This window comes from Mesitornis unicolor, unplaced genomic scaffold (genome assembly GCF_000695765.1).
Source record: "Mesitornis unicolor isolate BGI_N332 unplaced genomic scaffold, ASM69576v1 scaffold21711, whole genome shotgun sequence".
Taxonomy (NCBI): Eukaryota; Metazoa; Chordata; class Aves; order Mesitornithiformes; family Mesitornithidae; genus Mesitornis; species Mesitornis unicolor.
Window position 1 is genome coordinate 14175 of NW_010161992.1, and position 12986 is coordinate 27160.

Sequence of the window (12986 nt, forward strand, 5' to 3'; positions counted from 1 at the left end):
ACTTAGACTTGACTTTTGATCATAGACTGATCAGAGAAATTGTCAGTTTCTCTTAGACACGTAGTAGTTCCTGAGGATCTATTGGGCCAATAGGTTCTTTGAGTCATTTAGGCCTGTTAGTTCTTTTGAAAACTTCCAGTTCTTTTTTTTCTTTTGTTTAAATCTTTCTTTCTATGTATTTTCCTATTTAGCTCTTTATCATTCACACCAGATCACTGAATGATTTTTCATATATTGGCCTATAAGTCATATCTGATATATAATTTATAACCTCTAAATTATTTGTAACACATAAGTTATTATGACTTATAACATATAACTTATGGTCTTTTTAGTCCTATTGATATTTTTTAATTGAAATATGGAAACTATTGTGTTTAACTGAAGTCTCTTCTTAAAGCTTTCTTAATTTTTCCAGCACTTTTTTTTTCTTTTCAGTTCTGTGGTATTTCCCTGTTGAAAAGTATGGAACTTTGAGGTATTGTTTTTGTATGTGCTATCCAGGATATCCGCAGTAACTTCTTAGGTTTTTCACTAGCTTTCCCATTAGTATGACATCTGCAATTTAAGCATCTAAGCTAGTCACTTTAGTTTTACTTAAAGAACAGCAATAAGTTTAGTTTTTTTAAAATAGTTGAGATCTCTACTTTAGAATTAAGATTAAATAAATGAATAGAATATTCTCTCCATTGAATAAACCAGCAGCTTAAGATGACTGGTCTAAAGGATGCCATTATATTCTTCTTCGATACCCTGAGCTATTGAATCTAATTATTTTGTGGTAATTTTTATTTAGTTGCTTTGTGACTACTTTCTTGAATGAGCTTTGGTGTGTTATAAAACATGTCTCTCTTCTTACATACGTTATAGCAGTAAACAGTGAAAGCATCAAAACCTTTTATCCACACTTTTTCTCATAATAATATTCTACTGGTACATATGCAGACATTAGAAGACCTCCCTCATTACAACTTGTTGACATCTATGCCACTCTGTTACATATGGGATTTTATATGGAGTCTCCTTCCATCTCTTAATACTCTGATTGTCGGCTTCTTTTGGATACAAAGCTAAATATATTTTGCCTGTACCTTGGACCTGCCCATTAGGAACATTGTCTTTCTTTGTATTTATGAAGCATTTAGCACAATGTGTCCAGGCACTTGGCTACTGTCATGCTGCTAGAGTGAGTCATGAGTTCTGCTGCTAATGGAAATGGATTCAAACACTGATAATGGCAAACCATTTGAACAACATTAATTTTAAGTGCTTTGTGTCTTAGAAATAGATATATTCATAGTTACATTGTTAATATCCAAGAAAAATAATAAAGAATGTTTCTTGAGGTCTTAAACCCTGATTTTTTTAAATCCACTACTGATCTCTGAGAGTTAAATAAGGACTGGAAGAATCAATGCTCCAATATTTTATTGAAATGTATTATTTTTATACAATTTCAGTGATAAGTTCATTCAGCAGTGTTTCTTGAAGCTATTAGTAAAGCTTTTCCTGCCTGGAAGACGCATAAAAATCAAGTTGACTATTACATTGGCCCCAGGAACTATGCTGCTGCATATTTAGTGATATCAGTTGGAGTTTCACTCTTGACTTCAATGAGAGCAGGAACTGACCATTTTTCCAAATGTGTTTTATTTTTATATTCTTTCTGAAGTGATCCAGATTTTTAAATAATCGGCCTATCTTGTAATTTTGACTGAAATGGAAAACATCCTTAGAGACTATTTCAATTGATTGGAAGAAAGGTCATATGAGAAGATGTCCAAATGAGCTATGTCTATTACACCTGTAGAAGAACATCTCAGGTTGAAAATTAACGAAAGCAGTACATGAAACAGATTAAAGATCAATAAAATAAAAAATGAACTTGCCATTGAAAATTAATTGTTTGATCATTTTATAAGGTAAGCAATAGTAACCAGTTTTGATTGCCAATATTTGTAGCACAAAATCCACTACAGATAGGTAGAATAATTAATTTCCTTGTATGTTTCTATCATTCAAGAGAATGAAGCTTTGTTTTTAGAAGAATGTAAGAAGGAAGGAAAGAGTAGTATGGTTATAATCTAAGTGATCTAAGAAAGTTCTTTTAAATAGTTTTCATCATTCATAATTCAAAATATTAATAGTGATATACCACCGAGCTCTCCTTTATATATCATCCTTTGTAAAAGCTGCATTCCCAGAGTTTGTTAATAGCAGTCAATTTAACTCAGAGGGAGGGAGGAAAAAAAAAAAAGATATGCTTTTAGCTAAGGTTTGAAATGAGGTTAAAATGGAAATGTGACATCATGTTGTGGATGACTGCAGAGAGTTATGTCTGTACTTTGCCTGCTCCTGCAGATTTTTCAGGAAAGGTGAATGTGGGCTATTGTTCAATATAACACTGAAGGGTGCCACTGCTCAGAAAGCATAGATAGCTAAGCATGGAAATAGAGCCTGAAGTGTTTTAAAAACATTTTTAAAGAATTTAAGAGAACAAATATAATATATAGCTAGGGTAACTTGAATTTTTCAGACTACTAGATTGCTGCCTATTTTCTGTTTCAGTGTTGTCTAGTTCCAAGCGAAAAATCAGATCCTGAAATATCAAGAGATTTTATTTTAAAATAATGACCTTTTGGGTATTTTTTGTTTTCATTCTAATATTTTAGGTGTTTGGATGTTTGTTTCATGTTTCAAGCATTAATAGTGAAACCTTTTTTTATTTCTTAAGGAAAAAAGAATGCAGATAGCTTGAACAATGTTGAAGAGCTAGAATTTTAAATACAATGTATATCAAGGGATTTGTAATCATATAATTTCATTAAGCAACTCTAGTGATATCACTAAACACAGTTCTAATAAAGGTGAACACCATGTAGGCATGGTTAAGAGAAGAGAGTCTTCCACAATGACCTGTAATTTGTGCCCTGGTTCCCTGCTATTCCTTGCCTCCAGAGATATCAAAAAATTATTCTCCAATTAGTCTTTTGAAAGAAAAACAGCAGTCACTTCTTCATGGACATAAACGAGGAGATAGTCCTGCTATAGAGTCCATTTTGCTTTTAGTCCCTCACAGCAGGGAGGCAGAGTTTGCTGAGTGCTCCCTTTGTGCTTAGGTAATGTGCAAGTTTTCTTTCCTGTTCTGTAGTGGTACAAAAAATTGTACTGTGAACCTAGGAACTGTGAAAGTGATTCAGTATCTAGGTTTTAAGAATTGCAACATGTGTGGGAGTGGGATTCACTACTTACCTTGAAATTGTTCTGTGTTCAGATTACACAGAAGGCAACAGTAAGATGAGAATTTAAGCACTCCAGTCTAGCTAGCACTGTTACTAGGTTCAGATATGCCTACAGAACTAAAAGGAACCTCACAATTAGAGCTAACAATGGTATAGAACAGCTCTTTGAGTTTTCTGTCTGTCCATACTGTCCAGCCAACAACCTGCTCTGATGTGTACACAAAACTAGGATCCAGCCCGTTATATCATCTCCCCAGCATAACTGATAACTGAAAATATCTTAATTTGAGAATATCTGTAATTTTATGCCTTTGTACTTTTCTTGTCTTTTTATTCAGATTTAACTGCGCTCGCTCACTAGGATTTTCTGTGAATAGCTCAATCAGGATACTAATCTTGACACTTTCCTGCTAGGTAACACATGATCCCCCACTAAACTTTTAAAAACCTAATGACTGTTGTACATGGATAGATTAATGTTTTCTGCAGAAGATACCCACAGTGTACTAACATCTACACCAGTCTCAACCCAACCATATTAACAACCAATCAGCATACTGTTGGGTGAATACTTCCTTCTGCTAGGTGCCAGATGTCTTAAATCACACTAAATAACACATTTATAAACTTAAATCTACATTTACATTAGATTTTTGTTTTGAAAATAGCATTTTTTACAAGAATGTAAACAAAAATAATCCATGTATCTCATTCCTGAGTTTTAGATTAGGTAGCCATGTGCTTTATCGTGAGGGTGGAATTCCATTTGATGCAGCAACAAGAGTAAATTTTTAAGACTGCTCTGAAAGACAGATAGTCTTGTTGAGATCTGAATTTGACATTGCTTTACAAAAACAACTTAAGCAAAGATTGTTACTTGATGTAATGTTGGATATTAGAAAGTCTAAGTTTTCTGATGTCAAACTGACATCTGATGTTTTCTGATGTCCTTGACTAGTCAATATTATAAATTCTGATAAAGCCCATGAAACAAGTAAACAAACATCTGATATATCAAAGAATCATGAGCTACAGTTTTTTCACCCACAAGACTATATACATATATATGCAAAAGAAAGTTTTCTCTCCTGAAGTTGTCACTTACTTTTATGAACAGTGAAAAGCCCATAGAAAACCTTATTGAGCAGTGAAAAGCCTGTACAAAATCAGGTAGATTCTTAATCCCTCAATGCTGAAATGGAAAAGAACATTGAGGAGTCAGTAAGATAGACAGCATGTATGGCAAGACCTGGCCTTGATACTGGAGATACTAACATCTGTGTTGTGTTTTGAAGGTCTGAGAGGCTGAGAAGACAGAAATAATGAAATACTTTGCTTTAATAGTTTGTTCTTTTGTGTTTTGTTTTATTATTTTTATTTTTATTTTTATTTTTATTTTTATTTTTATTTGAAAAGGGAGATACGGGAATAATAGGCTCATAGTAGTTTTGTTTGAGCCATGAATTGCTGTTTGATTCACTTACTGGCAGGTGTTCAACACACATATTCCTCTTCTTTCAGACATTTCTGTTATATAGAACAATCTCAATTTAGTTGTAAATGCTTGTACCATACCATGCTTAGACACATCCAAAATCAATCTGTTTACCAGAAATATTTTTCCAAGTGATACATTAATTTCAAACTTCAACCTGAAGTACTGTACATAGTCATGTTACTGTAAGACATTAATAATTGTAATAACTCTTCATACAAAGTTGTGTCAATCATATTAAATAAAAACAGAAATGCCTTATAATAAACACATTGCCCTTTTGCAAAGATGTCAGGAGGAGTGGGCAGTGATGGTTACTATAGAAACAAAGGAAATTACCGCAATGTTGTATTGTAGATGTTGTCATTTAGACGGTTGATCTATCACCTGATGGCTCCTCCCAACCTAGAGAGGTGAACTGGGAAAAGGAAAGGAGATCTGTGGGTTGAAATAAAATCAGATTTAATAAAATTACAATAAGAAAAAACAGTATTAATATAACATACACGGAGTTATACTCAGCTCATATAGTGAGGAAGTAGGCCTCAGGAGCAGAACAGTAGGCTAGACCTGCTTGGGATGGCAGCCACTGAAGAGAGAGAGCTGTCCCCAGCAAACTCCCCACTTTATAGTGAACATGATGTTTATGGCGTGGAATAGCTTTTTGTTTGCCAGTTTGGAGTTAGCTTGGGGTCAGTTGCCATGGATTTCCACTCCCTCTAGCTTCTACACCTGTTTAACTTAAGACCTTGAGCATAACATACTAGTGCTGTTCAAAGACTAAAACAAAGTGTATTATCACTTTATTCCTGTGAAATTAAGTATTGTATTCTTTGTAGAAATGTAGCTTTCCTGAACAGAAAACTGATTCTATGATTCTATCTCAGTAAACCAGGACAACATACAATCAGATGATAGTGCATTTGATGCAACTGTGTTGGTTTAGAAAACAAAGAGGTCTTCACAACTTATTAAGATTTACCATCACTGTAGTCAATTTCTCTATAATCCATTGAAGTGGAGAATTCAGTAACATACTTAAATTAGTACTTTCTTCTATCTAAATCCATTAACCACCATTTTTAATAAAATACCATGTATCTTCTCTGGGTTCATACCTCCGACACCTAGACATACCTCAATTTATTTTTGATTCCTGTCCTTTGATTATACCTTTGCAGTAGCTATGTGTCACACTATCTAGAGCAAATTCTATATGAATATTCCTGCAAGGTGATTTTTTAATCTCCTACAGCTGTTATTTAATTTTATTTGTAAACTAAATACATTTTATAAGCTCTGTTTAATACATATTAGTAGATTTACAGTGAGAAATGTACCGATTGTAGATGGAAAATCTAAACCTAGAAAATTAAAAATGAGATAAATACATTTAATTAAAAGGTTCTAGCTAGACAGAATCTTTAATATTTGGAAATTGAACCTTTCAGGGGAGTTTTCTTCTAAGAAGAAATTAATTTCATAGCAAACAAAACTTTAATTTTTCAGGTGGAAAATCAACGAACTGGGAAGGAGGTATTCGTGTGCCAGGACTTCTCCGTTGGCCTGGAGTGATACAGGCGGGTGCCTATATTAATGAGCCAACAAGTAACATGGATATATTTCCTACCATAGTCAAACTTGCCAAGGCACAGTTGCCCTCTGACAGGTATATTCTGTAATTATCTCTGTTAAGAGAAAGTCTTGTAAGTGTTTTATAGATTCTGGTGATGTCTATTAAGTTAGAGGTGAGAATGAAAAGAAAAAAATAGATTATAAACCCACTTTTTTGTCATTAATTAGAGTAGTATGTTGTCTCTTTTCATATTGACATACAATTTTACAGAAACATGGTATGTAAATACAGCTCAAATTCCAGAACAAGCACCAGGCAACAGGAAGAGAATACCACCAAGAGCAACATACTGTCAAATCAGGCCTAGAATTATTTACTAAAAGCAAAAATGAATGTATCAAAAAGGCTCTGTTCTGCATGAGTGAACATGGTAGAAAAAGGAACTAGAAGTGTAAATTATTTTAAGCTTTACAAGCTCAACTTTGGCCTGCTTAGTATAACAAAACACATCAAAATACTAGGTAGGCTTTTCTCACAGAGTTTTTTGTTCTCTACCGAGTTAGTGAAAATAATCCCTTACAGAGTTTTGCAGCCTGATAAGAAAACCCACTGGACTTCTAAAATTCTTAAGATGCTTTACTAATACTCCTACATCCTTGTGCTTTGTTTTGATCAAAAGTTACTCAGTCTCAGCAGCAAGATGCCTCCACCTAAACCCTGTTGCTATCCAAATCCAGTAAGTGGAGAAACCTACTGTATGCATATGCTTTGAACACATCTACCATACACAAATAGCTTTTGAACACAAAGCATCCAGAATCCATGTCGAAAAAACTGGTGGTGAGCAAAGACACTCTGCTAATATTGATTCATTGAGTGATTGAAAGACATGGCAGGGCAAGACATGTGTAAGATATGAAAAATTAGTCAGACTGGTCCTGAGAGATCCCCTAAAAGCAGTAACTGTTGAACTTTAAGCAGTTCAGGTTGTTCTTTATGTGGTGAGATCGTATGCACTTTATTTTCATGTTGCTTGAGTAAATACTAAGCACTGATATTTTATTTGGATCTTTTTGGTAGAAAACCCAATGAACTTGTGTAACTTCCAGTTGCAAGTTGCTCCCCTCAGACTCTTCTATGTAGACTACATGCCATACTTAGTGCTTCATGTTAGGTCACGGACTAGCTTGAAGCATTTTTGATCCAGCAGCTGAATTCCCGTCACTCCACTGAATTCTTCCTGAGGAATAAGAGAAGTTGCTATGATTAGTATTCAGTTACTGAGAGGAAGCAAGTCAAAAAGGAAAGAAGGAGGTGATCCTACTTAAAGAAGAAAAATAAGTCATCAGAAAGAAAGGTGTCATATATTCCCCTGAAAGCAGCAGTTGTGGGAATGTAAAAATACTGGATACATATCACTGGAGACACCCTTTTACCCATCAACAGGCTGTAGAACAGAGAGTGTACAATAGGCATGCATCTGCTTTCAGCTTGACAGTGAGCAAGCCTGCAGGGGCAAGTCAAGCGTGTGTTACCGAGGCAGGAAAACACTACAAATTGAAAGTGGAAAAGAGTCTAATTCAACAGACTGCCACACATAGGCATGCAGGCAGAAAGTCATATTGTCAGACAACATAGCTTTAGGAATTCCAGGATGTTTTCCTGCCCATCCTTTGAGAAGAGTCCTACTCAGAATGGTGCTGCCAAGAATTTCATAGTCACACATAGTTCATGGATTAAAAAAGTAAAGTTAGTACCTGTCTTGTAGTGGTTAAACTAATATGAAAAGGGTTTTATATGGTAATGAAAATTAACATAGATATTTTAAAACTTTCAAAAAGTTTCAATAAAGTTATTATGCGATGTTGCTTAAAATGCTTTAAAAAGAATTACCTGCTGATCTATATATCAGTAGAAAGTGATTTCCTAGAAAACTTTTAAAATTTGTAATTCACACGAGGTCAAAAATGCAGAATGTGATTTCTCCCCTGCCAGCTTATTTCAGCAATTCAAAGGCTTAATATATGGAAACATTTAAATGCCTTGCTTATTTTATAACTCCATTTTTATATAAATTGACTGACTTCTTCAAAACATGATCAAAATTGTTCAGCAGCATTCAGAGTATTTACATATATAATGTAAAGTGTGTGTGCATGTGCAGTTGATAAACACATATTTAAAGAGTTCATTTTGAATTTTGAAATGACTACTTCTTAAATTCTTATGTACATAATTTGCTGGACAGAGTTCTTACCATTACTTCTGGCGATGCTAACACAGCACAACATACATATCTCTTGTTTTAGGGTAACTGGTCAGACTACTCCTAAACAGCTTGAGCAGGTGTATCTGGAGGACTGTGTTGTAGCAATTTGTTCACATATATCCAGTCACTTTCTCAGAAAGAAAAAAAGATAAAAAAGATAAAAGATTAATATTAACCCCTCAAACAACCATTCTTAATGGCAAAATGTAAAACTGATATTTCCTTAAATAATTTAAAAATCAAAGAGGAAGAACACCTAAAGGTTTATCTCTGAATTGACCAACTGGAGGTGGCAGTTCAGATTTATTTTTTAAAGTAGTGCAAAAGCAGAGTTATAATATCTTCTCAGTAAAGTGAGGATTCAGTTAATCTTCTGATTTTTGAAATACTTTCTTACCCAGAATTATTGATGGACATGATCTGATGCCCTTACTTCAAGGAAAAGTTACCCGATCCAAGCATGAATTTCTCTTCCATTACTGTAATGCATATTTAAATGCAGTGCGCTGGCATCCAGGAAACAGTAAGTAAACTTGCCTGTTCATATTTTAAATATTTCATACATTTTTTTGTTGCAGCTTGAAAAGAAACAGGAAAAAGCCTTGGGCTGTAGTAACAAATAAATTGTTTAAAATATCTTACCTTTTTTCTTCTTTTTCACTTTTCTTTTTGCTAGACTGCGCCTATTCACCATTTTGCTGTTTGAAATTAGTTTGTTGCTATGCATTAATGTTACATATCTATACAACACTGAGATGTGTGGTATCTGAAATTATTTTTTAAAAACTTGCCTAAGAGAGGGTCTGTGTTACAGAATGAAGTAGTGAAGGTTAACTGTTACGTCTTCTTAAAAATATACAGGTAATAAGATGGCTTGCTGAATAACACCACAAGTATGATGTCAGCCTGCCCATTTTTATTATTGGGATAGCAAAGTACAGCAGAATCACTGAGTCAAAGTCATAATTATCCAATAAATGAATACAGTATTATAGGGTCCCTCTTCATGCTATTTATGAATGATATAATTTCACTTTGCAGGCTAAGGAAAAAAGCATCTCCCACTGACAGCTCGCTGTTACAGGTAGCAAGTTTCACATTAACCAAAACAGGTTTCCCTTGCTATAAAAATCTCTGTGCTGTATGAAGTTAGATACACATTCGTCTGGTCTCAGTTGACACTCAAGCTGATGACTTGTGTTACAGCTTCAAAATGATGATCCAAGACAAGCTTTGGTGTAGCATTTTTTGGTTTCAGTACCTTGGGAAAGGGCTTGCTTAATAGTTAATGTACTAACTTAAAAGGATTTGGTAACTTTGTCTTCTTGGTTATCTGTAGGCTGACTCCCTACCTGTCTTGGACTTTAAACTAGAAAAACAGAAGATATTGCATATAACATTTATTTGCCACTACTTTGCCTATATATCTTGCATTCGATAAATAATCGTAAGGAAGAACCAAGCAATTAAAAAATGTGGTTATCTATTACCATTTTGTATCTGAGGTTGGATGAACTTATTCTGTGTCATGATGAGGAGAGAAGTAGGCAGAGCACCAGGCAGGCAGAGAAACTGTTTTTCTCAAACATACAACTTTGCAAGATGAAGTGCCCATTGTCTGAGGAAAGGGTCAGCTTTGTAATTTACAGAAGGGGAGTTTAATAGGAAATGAAGGGGAGCAATGATGAGGGACTCATCTACTGTATTTTCTGGGGGGGCAACTTTTAGTTGCACCTGGCCAATGACTGTAGTCAGGCGAATAGCACTTAATTCACAGAGGACTGCCAGAATCAGCTATTTAATATTCTTAAGGATAGTTTTGAAGATGTGATATTCCTCATCTAAGAAAAATCAGGAAATTCTTGAAAAAAAATTAATCAAGGAACTGTTGTCTCTTTCTGTATACTGTAAATGATCTTTTATATCAGGAAAGACTTGTGTTGTTCTTGATCTGTGTTCTCCAGATGGTTAACTATGTTAACTATGACTACTTTGGAACTGTGTGAAAACATACTGCCTGCAGATTATGCCTGTATGTATGGGCCAAATGCTGACCAGCTCTGCCTCTCACTAGACCCAAGGTTTAGTGGAATAAACCTTGATAGTGTGAAATGAATAACCTCAGCATCTTCTGCTCTGCTCTGGTGATGGGCCCCTATTAGAAAGACCCAATTGTCCAAATAGTCTGAAACTACATTATAGACTCCTGATCACTTCATGAAATGTCTAATTTCTGTTAATTTTAAAGATGCACTTTTTGAAAAACAAAGTGGCAACAGACAGAAATTCATAAAAGACAAAGCTTAAAACTGTTAAGGAGAATTTTATTTATTTATTTATGAACTAAAGTACAATCTATGCTAAATAAGGGGTATAGGTGCGTATATTGCAGATATGCACTAAGTAATGCATATATTATCATATTTCTTCCTATATTTATTTTCTGGGAAGTCTAAGTTTGTATATCAGCTTCAGCTTGCATATTCCACTTATTTTCCTAGACACTTGAAGTGTAGGATTAGCTGTGATCCTAAGGAAAAATGCATATACCAGGAAGTGAGAAGGACATAAAAGTTCTGGTTAGCCATTTGGTCTCTTGTTGCCTCCATTACTCCACAGTTCTCTTAGTAACTTTATCTTTGCCATTGTTAGATTTCCACTGTGCTTCAGCCTGTAAAAACTCGTTTCATTTAATTTTTTACTCTTTATATATATGAAACAGGTAAATTTAGAGTGTGTTAAATTTATGGTACTTGCACACCTTTCCCTTGCTTGCAAGCTTCTGGAGTCTGACTTCACGAGTTGTTTTTTTTCACATCATTCAGGGGAGGTCAGAAACTTCAGAGTGAACAATTACCATTTTACATTTATATACTGTGTTCATTTAGGCAGTTGTTCTATCACCCAATGACCCCTCCCCACCTGAGGAGGGGAATCAGGAAAAGGTAATGAGACTCGTGGGTTGAAATGAATGCAGATTTAACAAAATAATAATAACAAAACTAGTATTATTACAAATATTAATAGAAAATACACGAAGTTATACTCAGCCCATATAGTGACTGCAAGCTGTGTGCTTCCAGCAATGAATGTTAGGTGTCAAACACTGTGAGTGCCACAGCTCCAGCAGCGAGAGCACAACAGTTGCAATGAACAGAGGAGCAGGCCTTGGGAGCAGAACAACGAACGAAACCCTCCAGGGATGACGACTTTCAAGTTTGACCAGCAAACTTTCAAATTTATAATGAGGGTGATGTTTATGGTATGGCAGACTTCTGTTGGCTAGCTTGGGTTGACTGCCCTGGCTTTTGCTCCTCCTAGCCTCTGAACATGGCTAACTCAGAACAACTAAAGACCTTGATCACTGTAGCAACCAGCATAAGGGCTACCCATGAACTAAACCAAAGTGTTCTATCAGGTTTGTTCCCCTGAATGAGTGTTGCAGTCTCCTCAAAAATGCAGCTTTCCTGAACAGAAAATTGATTCACTGATTCTATCTTAGGAAAACCAGGACATGTATTTAGGGGCTAAGCATTCCTCATAACCAAATCAATACACATCTTCATTAAGACATATTAGTTAGAACAGTTATTGCATTCTCAATATACTTTCACTTTCATCAGCCCTTTGAAGGAGCATTTAGAGGATATGTGCTATGCACTGCTTTTCTCAAACAACACTTCAAAATTAAAGCCTTATCCTTTCTAGAGACATGAGGTAAAGACTCTCTCTTTTATTTTTCTCCTCTTCCTCAGCCACAGATAATAAGCTAGCCCCATTTTTTTTCTTCATTCTCTTTGGTCCACTTACATTTTGCCTGATACTGAAAAATAATGCACATTATTCTTCACATTCTGAATTTAAAAAGGAATTAAGTATCAGGCAATTTTCTTTGCTCATCATTCATGTCTCACTCTCACAGACTTGTGCATGCTGACACTTGCCATCAGTACCTTGGAAACAGTCAAGACACACAGTCCTAGTCCTTGGAGAATGATTTATTGTTATTTTGAAACTTTATAAATATGTGTAATTTAATTGATCTGTTAAAAATATAGAGAGGAAGACATACTAAAACAGTGTCAGCAAAGTGATGTGATTTCCAGTTATCGATGCTTATTCTCCATGGATGCCTGGTGTACCATTTAAGTGCCAATAAATGAAATCAGCGCATCTAGGAAAAAAAAACACTGATTTTTTTCTTTCTGCCTAGTAAGGTGTAATCATTTAGGCTTTTTTAATCATCTATATTTAGACTTAATAATCTACATTAAACATCTACATTTAAATAAAAGCAGCCCTAGAATCTGCCTTTAATTTCTTGAGCTGAGCCACCCAAATATTTATGTAGCTCTCTGTTAGCTGTGTATATCAGTTTATGCTTTGGCCTGTTATTAAGTCTGG

General features: G+C 34.8%; 1 protein-coding gene across 1 annotated transcript in view; it reads left to right on the forward strand.

The window, feature by feature from the left end:
- LOC104547694 (steryl-sulfatase-like) overlaps positions 1–12986 on the forward strand; it is a 39435-nt gene that overhangs the window by 5199 nt on the left and 21250 nt on the right. The window contains exons 2-3 of the mRNA XM_010193501.1: positions 6247–6406; positions 8984–9105. Of these exons, the coding sequence (XP_010191803.1) occupies positions 6247–6406; positions 8984–9105 (282 nt within the window). The remainder of the gene's footprint in view (positions 1–6246; positions 6407–8983; positions 9106–12986) is intronic.